This window comes from Giraffa tippelskirchi, chromosome 10, assembly GCF_054371585.1.
Source record: "Giraffa tippelskirchi isolate mGirTip1 chromosome 10, T2T-mGirTip1v1.2.pri, whole genome shotgun sequence".
In the NCBI taxonomy this organism is placed as follows: domain Eukaryota; kingdom Metazoa; phylum Chordata; class Mammalia; order Artiodactyla; family Giraffidae; genus Giraffa; species Giraffa tippelskirchi.
The window spans coordinates 121,907,997-121,920,352 of NC_137284.1; the positions used below are offsets into that span (position 1 = coordinate 121,907,997).

General features: G+C 62.4%; 1 protein-coding gene across 17 annotated transcripts in view; it reads left to right on the forward strand.

The window, feature by feature from the left end:
• CAMK2B (calcium/calmodulin dependent protein kinase II beta) overlaps window positions 1–12,356 on the forward strand; it is a 92,719-nt gene that overhangs the window by 71,514 nt on the left and 8,849 nt on the right. For 3 of the 17 annotated variants that reach the window (XR_014067003.1, XM_081535267.1, XM_081535264.1), the window contains exons 11-18: window positions 336–419; window positions 1,227–1,269; window positions 2,192–2,266; window positions 7,244–7,281; window positions 7,438–7,509; window positions 8,991–9,035; window positions 10,647–10,695; window positions 12,005–12,118. Coding sequence is in view for 16 of the 17 variants with exons in the window: in XM_081535267.1 (XP_081391393.1) it covers window positions 336–419; window positions 1,227–1,269; window positions 2,192–2,266; window positions 7,244–7,281; window positions 7,438–7,509; window positions 8,991–9,035; window positions 10,647–10,695; window positions 12,005–12,118 (520 nt within the window). In the remaining variant the exon portion in view is untranslated. Of the gene's footprint in view, window positions 1–306; window positions 420–1,226; window positions 1,270–2,191; window positions 2,267–7,240; window positions 7,282–7,437; window positions 7,510–8,990; window positions 9,036–10,646; window positions 10,696–12,004; window positions 12,119–12,356 lie in introns of all 17 variants that reach the window. The other 14 variants (XM_081535266.1, XM_081535262.1, XM_081535270.1 and 11 more) reach the window with 14 other exon arrangements.

Consider the following 12,356-nt stretch of genomic DNA (forward strand, 5'->3'; position numbering starts at 1 on the left):
CTCAGTCCCTGGGAGGACAGGAGCTCCATGAGAAGAGGAGGTGCAGTTCAGCGTGTGAGGGGATGGAGTTGCAAGGAGGGTGAGGGCCAGGTGGTGGTGGAGACAGGCGGAGTGGACAGCCATAGGAGGTGATGGACTGGGAGATTAGGCAGGCAGTGGGGACAGGTGGCCTCTGGCTGCAGTGGGTAGCTGGTAGCTCTTGGCACAAGAGCCCCAGGGGTGCTGCTGCCCTGAGCCTCTCCCTGACCTCCCTCTTTTGAGCCCCACCTTGGGGACAAAGCTGATGCCCATCGGGGCTCCTTGCAGTAACGCTCTCCCTCGTTCCCTCCCCACAGCAACGCTCCACTGTGGCCTCCATGATGCACAGGCAGGAGACCGTGGAGTGCCTGAAAAAATTCAACGCTCGGAGGAAGCTCAAGGTAAGATGCTGACCCCAGTGTGTGGCCAGGGTGCCCTGCCCGGCTCAAGTACTCACCTACCTGGAGGCGCCAAGCGCCCCTCACTGAGGGTGGCTAGAGGGGTCCCAGCAGGCCTGGCAGGGGTCCTAGCCACCCAGGACAGGCTGCTCGTTGGTGTTATTCCAGACCAGAAGTGTCAGGTGGACTCAGTCCCTTCCATGGCAATGACACCAAAGGTGCCCAGGTGTGGGCCTGGCTAGATGTCAGCTGGCCCCTCCTCAGTCTCCCACACTGCCCGTGAGGTGTTCCTAGGGCTCCCTTGTGGCAGGGGGCTGGGAGGCATGCCCTGTGGTCGGTCATGCTGTCTGGGTGGGAGTGAGCTGAGAAGCTTCTGACCTGGAGCACTTCTGGTCAGGAGAGTAGCCAAGCTCTGCTGCTCAGAGGGGCAGGAGGGAGGGGGCCCTGGGTAAGGAGGCCATTGGGCACCAGGCCCGTCCTGCCTACAGGCTGCTCTGTGCTGAGGGCGAGTGTTCAGGCCTGACCAGGCCCCTGGCTGCTAGGCATGCACCTCTCAGGGAGAGGAAGGGCTGTGGGGAGAGGCAGACCCCCAGCCTCAGTGCCTCCAGGGGTCTTGAAGCACTTTAGAAGCTTGGTTTGATGGACAGTTTAGGGCCCAGGACAGGTCACTGTTAATTCTGCATGAGGTGACTTGTCTGGGTACAGCTGGTGGGCGTGTAGAACTCTTGCCTCTCTAAGAGGCCTTGACCCCAGGTCCGGAGATTGTTGGGGGGGGTCTCCGCCTGGCCTCAGCCATGTGTCTCTCTCCAGGGTGCGATCCTCACCACCATGCTGGCCACACGGAATTTCTCAGGTGAGAACAGCCATCTCCAGGAGCAGCAGGCCTGCGGCGGGAAGCCTGGGGAGTGACCCGCCACCAGCCGCCTGCCCTGTCTTCACCCCCACAGTCCCGTCCTCTGCTGCCGGCCCGGCCCTGCCTTCCTCCCTCTGAGACCCTTGGGCCTCAGAGGAGGCCTGGGTTCTGGCCGGGCCCCCCGAGGACCCGTCACTGCGTGTTGGGTCTGTGTCTGAGCTGCCTGCCGGCCGGGCCGCAGTTCCATGTGTCTGTCCAGGCGTTGGTCGGCACCTCTGTGGCCTCGTTGTTGTCCTGAATCCTCTGAGCACCCGTTCTGTGTTGGGAGAGGGGAGGCGAGAAGAGGCTTCGGACACGCTGGCTGGCGGCTGCCTGCTTGGGCACGAAGGGTGGGCAGGGCTGGGGGTGTGTGGCCGCTCCGAGGGTCTATCGGCGACCCTGAGGCCTCGGGACAGGGCAGGCCTAGTGGGGACAACGTCCCCCGGGCGGGGCTGCCGCCCCCTCGCTCTCCTGTGGCTTGTCTGTTGCCCGTGATGCCGGCGCGGGAGCGTCTGTGGTTGTCCTCGTTGTCCGTTTGCATCAGCACCCGCCCCATCCTGTTACCTTGCTGTGATACTGTGCTGCCGGGCCGGGGGGCATGCTGTCACACCAATACTAATAGGACATGTCCTGTCGCACGCCCGGCCGGGCACCCGGAAGGCCCCGCTGGGGTTTTCCAAGGAGAAAGGAGGCAAATGCTTTTTCCAATGTCAATCGGTCTCCATCTTGTTTTCACGCTCCTGTGAAAGGGGTTCTGGAACCATCCGTCACCTAAACTTTGACTCTAATCTTCTTCTGCTTCCTTTGTCTCTTCTCTTCCCTCACCTCGCCCACCCCTCGTCTGTGTCCGCCCCTCCCCTCGTCTCTAACCCGGTGCTAACAGTGGGCAGACAGACCACCGCTCCGGCCACAATGTCCACCGCGGCCTCCGGCACCACCATGGGGCTGGTGGAACAAGGTAGACGTCCCGCCTGTCGGCATGCAGCTCCCCTCGCTGCACGCAGCCGCCAGCAGGGCCTTGAGAGCCACCCCAGAGGCCCCGGGAGCCCCTGCTCCCGCCGTGGACACACCCCCAGAGCTCCCACCCTGGGCAGGGAGCGAGCACCCATGTCCCAGCAGCCTCACCTGTTACAGGAGGGGCCAACCGAGGTGACCACCGAGCCGTGTCACCCTGCGTGCCTTTGACTGAATTCCCCAGTTCCAGTTCCTGAGTCTGGGGGTCGGGAGACCCCCACTCCACTTCTGGTCCGAGCCCTTTGCTCTCTGAGGCTCACTCCCCACTTGTCTGTCAAAAGCCTATTTAGAAAGACAGGAAACCTCTTTTCTGGGGCTGCTGCTGGGGAGTTTGAATCCCGAATGGGAGTCCTGGGGAGAAGGGCGTGGGCAGAGACCCTGCCCCATGAGAGCCCACTCGCCACCCCATCCACCTGGGACTTGGCCCCTACCTGCCCTCAGAGACATGCACTGTGTTCCCGGCCACTCATACAGAGCCAGTGGTCCATACTGAGTCTCAAACACATATGTCTGCCCTGTGAGCCCCAAGACGTGGCCCTCAGCCTCCCGGAGAATGCCTTTGAAGGCCTCATCTTGGTTTCCTACTCTGAGGCCCCTCACCTCGTCCCCAGCCCATGAGGGGAGAGGCAGAGTCCGCCCATCTGGTGCCCCTGTCTATGAAGGGCAGACCCCCCAGGGAATCACCCGACTGTGACCTTGGCCAGACCCCATGAGGCTAATGGACCCCAAGACCTCCTAGGGGTCCCACGGCCCCAACCCAAGCTGAGAGCGGCACGAGCTTAGGGGGGCGGAGCTGCAGCTGACGGCCAACCAGGTGCTCCCCAGATGGGGTTGTGTGGCTAGAAGAAGCCCTCTTTTCCTGCTGCTGCCTCAAGTGTCCGCGGGGACAGGGCAGACGCCCAGCCACTCTCAAGCCCAGGCCCTTTCTTCCCTACATGTCCAGCCCGGCTCTTTTCCGCTGACCCTGTAGGATGCACAGGCCTGCCTGCCCACCCAGAGGACCCCAAGTGCTGCCTCCTGGGGCGCTCAGGGCAGGGCCATCCTGGGTAGAAGGGTCCACGCTCCTCCTGTGAGTCCAGTGGACAGGTCCAGTGGGCCGGCCTTCAGGGGCTATCCTGAGTCAGCTTCATTTTCTGGGCCTTTCTGGAGCACCTGGGGGGAGGGAAGGGCAGAGGGGCAGGGAACGGCGAGACTAGGGGCTCCTGGTGAAGACCGAGGGCGGTGAGTGAGGCAGGCGCCTCTGAGCCACTCTCTACCCGGGGCTCCCGCCTGCACTGCCCGCTGCCTGCAAGTGGATGTGGGACGTCGGTGCATGAGGCCGCGAGCATGTGCGGCTCTGCCCTGGGCGCCCAGGGCCACTGTGTCCTGGGATGGTCCATGCATGTGGACGGAGCCCAGCATGGCTGTCCGTGAGTGATGAGCTAGGGGACGAGGTAACGGCTGGGCCCTGTGGGCTGAGCCCTCACACCCCAGCTAGTGCAGCTCACCTCAGCCAATGTGCTGGACCCAGCAGACATGGCAGGTGAGGGGGCTCAGTCCCAGGGACATTGCTTCTCTGTGGATGATGGCCTCTGGGGTGACATAGAGCGCTCGGCCAGCTGAAGACTGGGTGTCTGTAGATCTCTTGCAGTTCATCAAAGCATCCTGGTCGGTCCCACTTGGCCTTCACCGAGAGGAGACTCAGGCAAACTGCTGGGGTGCAGTGACGGCGTGGCGTGGCCCTGAGAACCCGGGGCGGGGTAGGGCAGGGCCACTGTTTGTCTCCCAGGGAGTCTAGGGTACCTGGTTGGTTCACCTCAGTTCCTGCCGCAGAGTAATGAATTTGACTTGAGAAGACACGAAGAAACTCCCTATGCCTTCAACTGCTAGTGTAGATGGGAGTCAACAGGATTCTGGTTAATCTCAGCCAGAGATGTGAATTTCTAGGAAACGTGGTGGTCAAGAGCTGTGGTCAGGATAGGGGCAGCTGTGTGTCCAGACACGGAGGTCTGGGGATTCCCAGGGAGGAGCATGTGGGAGTCAGTTCAAAGAACATGTGTCTGCTGCAGGCTTCCCAGAGCCTGGACTGTGGTGTGGTCTGTGTCCCCGGATGGATGGCTTTTAGGGAGCGGAACTGGTACTGTCTTGAATAGCATGGTCTGGAATGTGGGTTCTGACAGAATCAGGGAATGAAGGGGACCCTCCTAAGACCCAGGGCTGTCCCAGGGTCTCCATCTGCCTCCACCTGGGCTCTTTCCCATGGGCCCCCTTTCCTGCCCAAGGGGAAGCCCAAGGCACAGCTGACTCCACCTCCACCAGGGCCGTGAGCTGGCCCCGGCTGGACTTCTCAGACTGGCACTGGCCTGAGCTGGTTTTGAAGAGCTGGCTGGGAGCGCCACTGATCACTGCTATGTGGCACTGGGAGGTGACTCTCCCCAGACTGCCCACCTTAAGTTGGGGGCTGGGGGTCAGTTTGCTCACCTGCTCAGCTCTCATGACAAGTGCCTTCAAGATGGGGTGGATGCCACTTTCCTCCAGACCTGTCCGGCCAGCTGGTTGGCCAGCACAGACAGGGTCCCTGGGCTCTGCGACCACTTTATGACTCCCACTTCAGGTGCAGTGGCACCCTCCCTGCGCACTGGAGGTGGGGAAGGGAGCAGAGAGGTGAGGTCAGCAGGGATGGCCTGCTACTCAGGAGTCAGGCTGTTGGCCCTGGAGGCTCAGGAGTTCCCACATCTGACGGGCTGGGCGGTTCCTCTGTGGTGAGTTACAGGGAAGCAGACGTGGCTGCCACCAGGGGAGGTTTTCCAGCGTCCTCCCAGTGGAAATGGGATGTGGCCCCAGACGCTTGCAGGGCAGGGCTGCCTGGGCATCAGGGTGTGATCCTGAGACCAGCCTCACCAAGTGAGGCCTCTCCCTTGGGAGGATGAACTGCGGAGCGGCCAGGCTGGGGGGACAAGGAAACGCCTGTGGTCCCTTCACTCAATGGGATCCTGTGGTGCTTCTCATGGGGTGAGGCCCGCCAGATAAGAGGAGGGGCCAGGAGTCCAGCTTTTCATTAAACTTTGCCTTGTGGATCCTAGGAGAAAAACGAGGGTACTGGGGGGCTATTGGGGAGGAAGCCTGGGGACTGAAGCTGGGCCCAGTGTAGCGGTTCTCCGATGACCCCACAGGGCCCTCTGGCTGGGGACAGTCATCGGTGTCCCCATACAAAGCCCAGAGGGCAGCGATGGCCACCTGGACAGGAAAAGGCCATCAGCAGGTGGGGGCCCAGCAGCCGGGGACTGGCCTGGCCACCCTACTGGGGACATTGATCAGTGGTTCTCAAACTGAAACAGCATCAGGATTCCCCAGAGCAAATGAACAATTAAACTGAGCCCACCCAGGAGGTCTGTGGCCAGCCCAGGCTATGTGATGCGGATGTTGCTGGTGGGGAGCGGGCCCACTTTGATAACTGCTGCATCCCTCTGGGTCTGAGTGCCAGTCTTTCTGATGTGCCGTCCGGAGTCAATGGTCTCCAGGGATGTCCCCAGCAGCAAAGTGTCCCCCCACAGACCTGCTGGGGCTCCCTGGTCCCTCTAAGCAGGCAGCCCTCACTTCAGGGCTGGTTAGCCAGAGCTTTCGGAGCCGGCCATGGGGGCTGTGCCACCTTCTTCCGGGGCAAGGGACCCTGCCCCCGGCGTCTGACCCGGGCTGCTTCTCTAACCTGCACCGGCCGTCCTGGGGCACCGCTTGGCGTGAGCGTGGGCAGGGAGGGCGAGGCAGGAGCCGCTGAATCCTGGGCTGCAGACTTGCGCTGCCTGCCTGAACCTCTACAAATCTTGTTTTCTCTCTCTCTTCCTTCCTTCCTCATTCCCTCTCTTCCTCTCCTCACCTTTCCTTTTCCATAAGGTAAGCTGACTTCTTCTTCTTCTTTTTTTTTTTTTAAATTCTGTGATTAAAATTAACCGCTGCGGAGGGGGCAGGCGCTGGAGGCTGAGGGCCTGTGGGGGTGTGGCAGGTCAGGGCCTCTCAAGCCGGTGTACAGAGAGGCGGAGTCGCCGAGTGGGCCATCCTGACCTCTTGGGTGGGGTGGAAGGTTGGGGTGAGATGGGCCGTCTGCTGCGCATCTGAGAGGTGGTGGGACCCTGGGGTGCAGGTGGCCTTTTGGACCCTCCTCCAGGTGTGTCCTCCTCTTGCCCTCACTCAGAGCTCAAGGTCCTTGGTGGATGGGCACGGAGGCCCGTGTTGGCCTTGTCAGTGCTGCCAGAGCAAGGCCAAGAAGTGGCCCAAGGGGCTACTAGGAGGGAGAGCGAGGCTGCCCCGTGTGTGCGTGCTCTGAACCGAGAGGCATGGCCTGGGGCCTGGCCGTGGGGGCAGAGCTCTGAATGCTGCCTGCCGAGGGAGGGGGTCTGGGATGCTGAGAGCAGGCAGGCACCTGGGCTTGGGACAAGTCCCTCCCTATGTGAGTGGCCAGCTACAGCCCGCTTATCCCTGCCTGAGAACATGGAGAATCACCGGGAGGTACCCACCACCCCAACCTGTTGCCCTGTCCTGTGTTTTCACCTGAGGCGAGGGCAGTGCCCTGCCCTCCTTTTAGGGGATCCCACGTGCTGCCCGCCTGGAAGCTGTGGTCTCAGGTGGGAGGAAAATTCTTGGTGTCCTCCAAGGTCATGGGGGAGGGCTGGGGGAAGCCCCTGTCCTGGGGACGAGGGTCCTCAGGCAGCCCTGGCCAGGCCGCCCGCAGGGTGGCCCTGCTCAGCACTGGGCACAGACCTGCTCTGCCCCCAGCAGGCCCCAGGTGGCAGAAGCCACCCTGCTTTGGGACCTGGGGTGGCCCGCTCACTCGATCTTGGGGACCTGGTCTCCTTGCAGGCGCCCAAGGTTGCCTCACGCCAAGTGGGTGGGCTGCAGTGGGAGCCAGGCCCCTCACTCACCATGTCTGTTTTCTCCAATGCAGCAGCCAAGAGTTTACTCAACAAGAAAGCAGATGGAGTTAAGGTGAGGCACTGGCTTGGCCCAGGGGGCAGTGGTTGGCCCCCTGCCCCAGCCTGCATCATGGCCCAGTCTCCAAAGCTCCTCTGGGCCTCACCCATCTCGAGGAAGGGGTGTGAGCCCTCATTCTCTCCCTAATGGCCTCTCTTCCTCTCTCTGCAGCCTCAGACGAATAGCACCAAAAACAGTGCAGCCGCCACCAGCCCCAAGGGGACGCTTCCTCCAGCCGCCTTGGTACTGAACCCCTCTGCCCCCCACTTCCTGGCCATCCTCTCCTGTACCCCGGCTGTGTGGTGGCCCCTGTCAGGAGGCCTGGGGTAAAGCCAGGGTCTGGCTCCCAGCCTGTCTCTTGACAGACAACACCTAGCCTTTCTAGCCCCTCTGCCCTGCGATGTGGGGGAGAGGGAAGACCCCAGTTCATGCAGTACCAGGGAAGCCGTCTCGGGTGCAGCGGACAGGCCCCTGCTGACTTGTGGTCAGCAGTGGGAACCATCAGGGGTCCAGTGAGACTGAGACCCAGGGTCCAGGCACCAACCTCGATTGGTTCCCCTGTTCTCAGGAGGCGGGCTGGGAACTCAGCGGGGCTGGCTCTGCAGGGGGAATGGTTCAGGCTGGGAGTGGGGACAGACTGCCAGCCCCTCTCCTGGGTGCTGCAGGGATGCACTGTCTGGGAGGGGCGGGTTTGGGTTTCTCCCCAGGGAGAATGGGTGAGTCTGGCTTTAGCTTCAGAGCCCACCCAGTGATCTGGAGGGAGACAGAGACCCCTTGGCTTTCCCTGGTGACAGCCTAGCAGTGGCTGTCGGGTCTAGGGCAGTGGCAGCCGTGGTGTTCCCTGTCAGAGTCCGTGTCCTACAGGGCCGAGGTGGGTACAGGTAGACACGCATCTATGGCTGTGCTGGCCTGTGGCTGCCTGGCGGGTTCAGGGGTTCCCCTGATGGGGAGGGGTGGGTAGACATGAGATCACAGGGACCCACCAGCTCCAGCCTTCATCTGGAGGGTCCTGTCCAGGGAACGGAACTGGTGGTGTAGGGCTGTGGCCAGTAGCATGGCCCTCCTGCCCAGGCTGCTGTGTGCCTATGGCGTCTCGTGTAGAGCAGGCAATCCCAAGAGGTTGCGGTTTGCTGGTCCACAGGTCTCGAGTTTGCTGAAAGTACACTTGGTGTCCCCACGGGCCTCAGGCCCTGCTTCTGGGAGTGAACCCTGGATGGCCCGTGGGGAGGCTAGATTTGCCAAACGGACATCCACAGCGAGTGCAGGTGTTGGAGGTGGCCTTGGCCCAGGAGGGAAGGGTCCCACACGCCGGCCTCACAGTCAGCCCCATCTTGGACCCGTCCATCCCATGTGCCACCCCCACCCCATGACATCTTTAACCCTGTGCCCTGCCCATGCCGGGCAGGAGGTCCGGCAGCAAAGGGAGAGGGCAGAGCGCCCGAGGCAGGGACCCCAGCGTGCGGCTTCTCACCCCTGCCCTCAGTCCCACTCTCTGCATCGGCCTCCAGCCACTGTTGCGCTCGAGGCCCCAGGCTGGTCTGCTCGTTCCATCCACATCGCCCCAGGTCCCTCTCCAGCTGCTCCACTCCCTGCTGGCCATCTGCCTCCATCCTGCTCTGCTGCCACCCTCTCCTCTCCTCTCCCAGGCTCCTGCCGGGGGGGCCTCTGCTCTCCTCCTCTTCTCACTGCACTCTTTCCTTCCTCTGTGCTTCCTTCTTCTGTAGGAGCCTCAAACCACCGTCATTCATAACCCAGTGGACGGGATCAAGGTACTGCGCGTTCCTCGCCACCCTCTTGGGGGCGTCTGCCCAGCTGGGAGGCAGACCCCCGGCCCTGGGGAAGGTCTGGGATGTTGACCGTGGGGAAGCATTTGTGCTCAGACAGGTGTACTGTGACTTGCCCTCCGCTCGAGGCAGGACAGAGCCCCCAAGTCCACGGGCTGCTTCTTTGGGGAAAAGCCCCAGGTACCGCCCTTGGAGGCACGGTTGTACCAAGTCCCCGGCAGACAAAGGAGCCTGGGCTTCCTCCCTTCCTGAGTGGGGTCCACTTCTTGGACCCTCTCCATCCTGCCCTGGGGGTGGCCAGGCCCAGCCTGGTCAGGAGCAGCCGAAGGCAGGGCCCACTTCAGAGGCTCAGGGTGCCAGAAAGAGCCTGGGTGTCCTTCGCAGTGTGTGGCCAAGGGCTGGGTGTTCCAGGGGAGAAGGGCCGATGGGGGCTGCCTTGCGTGCCCCCCGAGTGTGGGGCCAGGAGGAGGGGGGCATCACAGACCCTCCTGCCCTCACCAGTTGCTCACCTCTGCCCGCCGCACCCAGTGCTTCCTGCTGAGCTGATCCCTCCCCTGCTCCTCCTCTCTGCTCTGGCATCAACTCCCATCCCATCAGCATCTTCACCCTGCGGCCAGGGAAGGGGCTGGCTTTCTGGGGTGGTGGGAGAGCTGGGTAGGCAGCCCAGCTGCATTTCTAGGACCTCACTACCTTACCCCCACCCAGACTTCCACCTGGGCCTGAGATCCTCAAAGGGTCCCCGCACATCCCGGCCACGGACCAGGACAGGGGTGCCATGGGCCACTGCATCTGGGCTGACCCAGCCTCGAGGTGCTAGGAAGAGCCTGGGTGTCCACTGTGACTCAGGCCAGGGATAGGTGTGCCTGGGACCCGGTGTCTGGGGTGAGAGCCCTGCTTTCCCTTTCCCTGCAAGGGGCCTTGAGACAACATTCTGTGATGTGGGCCCTGATCTTACAACCAGTAGACCCCCCCATTTCTGGCCCAGGGCCCAGAGCAGTGTCCAGTAAGGGGGCTTTGGGGGAGATTCCTTCTGAGAAGCAACCAAGCTTTCTGGGAACTCAGTCACAGGTGGAGGGCATCTGGTTTTATATCTGAAGGGCAGCTAGCCAGGGGTGAGGGAGGAGGTGCTGGGGCTACCTCTCTGCCCTTCAGGCCACCTGAGAGGTAAAGCCAGGCCTGGCTTGATGGCCCAGACCTGGGGAGGAGGTATGGTGCTGCCGTACTCTAACTGGGCCAGGTCAAGTTTCCCGAGGACCCACTGGAAGCTTCCGCCCAGTCTGCCAAAGTGGGCAGGCTGTGGATGCTTTCCTGCTTCCCCAGGAGTCTGGGAATTAAAAAAAAAAACCAAAACAGTTTTCATCTTGTTAAAAGAGTGTCTTCTGAGCATGCTAATCTTTCCACTGGGTGTGTCTCATTGGCAGAAGGGGAAGTTGGGGTCCTCAGCTGTTGGGGATGTGGGTGGCCCGGCCTGGAAATGGGTGACCCCTGGGCCTGGCGTGAAGCTCCATTGCTGCCTGTGGGATTTTGGGGTTGGGGTCTGGGCCCCGTGGGGGCAGAGGCCACGTCCTGACCCACTGCCTCCCCATGTCTCCACAGGAGTCCTCCGACAGCACCCACACCACCATAGAAGATGAAGACACAAAAGGTATCCAACCTCCCTGCCTGCGGAGCTGGGGGCAGGCCACTGGAGGGTGGGCTCTGGGACAGCAAAGGCCACGTCCTGCGGTGAGGGGCTGACTTGCTCAGGGCTACAGCCCCACCTGAGCCTGGGTACAGACTGGCACTGGTCAGTCTTGGGCAGAGCATCCAAGCAGAGCCTGGCGGACCTGGGTGCCCTGACCAGCGTGGAAGCCACTGCCCTGGATGGGACGGTTCTCTGCATGGGCTCCCAAGTTGCTCTGGGGGCTGTGCACCCAGTTTTCATGGTTGAATTTGCTGTTTCTTCTCTCAAAGGTCCTTAAACCTGTGCCTACCCAGCTGGCAGTTGATACGTGGATGGGCACCAAGGGGCATTTCCTGGGCTCATTGTTGGGGGGCAGGTTGCAGAGACGTGCGCTCCGTTCCCCACTCAGGAATCCCAGGTTGAGCTGGCTCAGGCTCTGTCTGTGCCCCACCAATGCCCCAGGGTGCCCGGCGCTGTGTGCTCACCCTGGCGCCCCTCTTGCACCCTCAGCTTTCTCAGCTGCCCCAGAGAGGGGATCTGGTCTTCATTCCACCTAGGCCAGGTGACTGGCCCCTGCCTGGGGAGCCCGCCTCTCGGCCACACTCTACGTAGATGAGCGCTGGGCCGGTGGTGGGAGATGCAGTGACCCTGTCCTGAGTATCCCCCCCTGCCCCAGAGTGGAAGTGAGCGAGCACAAGGCTTTGGCCTCTGGATGTAGAGCAAGTGGACATTCGTGTGGTTTCCCCAGACTGCAGGCCCTGAGCCATCGGCATGGAGCTTGGAGGTCACACAGATCTCCCCCAGGCCCTGTCCTCGCACGTCTGCCCTCGTCCCAACCAGGCGGGGGCCTGAGACAGCCCGAGACTGCAGGAGTCCAGGGGAGAGGGCCAGCCACCCAGCCTCATGCCAACTCCTTGTCTGGCTGGGAGATGGTCGGCAGATGCCTGAAGGGCCTCACAGGGCAGGGGCCAGGGGCATCTCAGCCTCAGCTATGCCATCCATCAGATGCAGAGAAGCCCCAGTGGGCTCAGGCCTGCCCTCTGCTGGTCCTGGCGGGCACTGTACACAACCCTCCCACTCCTGGTCCAGTCCTGCAGGTGGTCCTGTGTCTTCCTGACACATCTGCTGTGATCTCACAGCCCTGGGCACACGGGGGTGATGGTCGGTGCCTCAGGAGCCCTGGACCCCACCGTGTGATTCTTCAGCTTAGCCTCCTCTCATCCTCCTGCACCCCCTCGTCTCTCCTGCGTGTCCTCACCTACCTGTGTTCACATCTCGTCTGTCTGCCCAGCCCCCAGGGTCCCTGACATCCTGAGCTCCGTGAGGAGGGGCTCGGGGACCCCAGAAGCCGAGGGCTCCCTGCCCTGCCCATCTCCGGCTCCCATTAGCCCCCTGCCCACCCCATGTAAGTAGCCGGGCCCTGCTGCTGTGGGGGTCTCCTGGAGGGGCCGGCAGTTCCTCTGAGGGTTCGCTCAAGGGCCAAGGGCCAGCCAAACTCAGGCACCAGCCTGCCCTTCACAGCCCCCCAATGCAGCTCCCCAGCACCTCTGCCCCTCAAGCCGGGCCTTCTCCACTGGCCTGGGGGTCTCAGGGCCGGGGCTCCTTGGTGCTGAGACAGGCCCTGGGGCGGGAGAGAGCGGGAG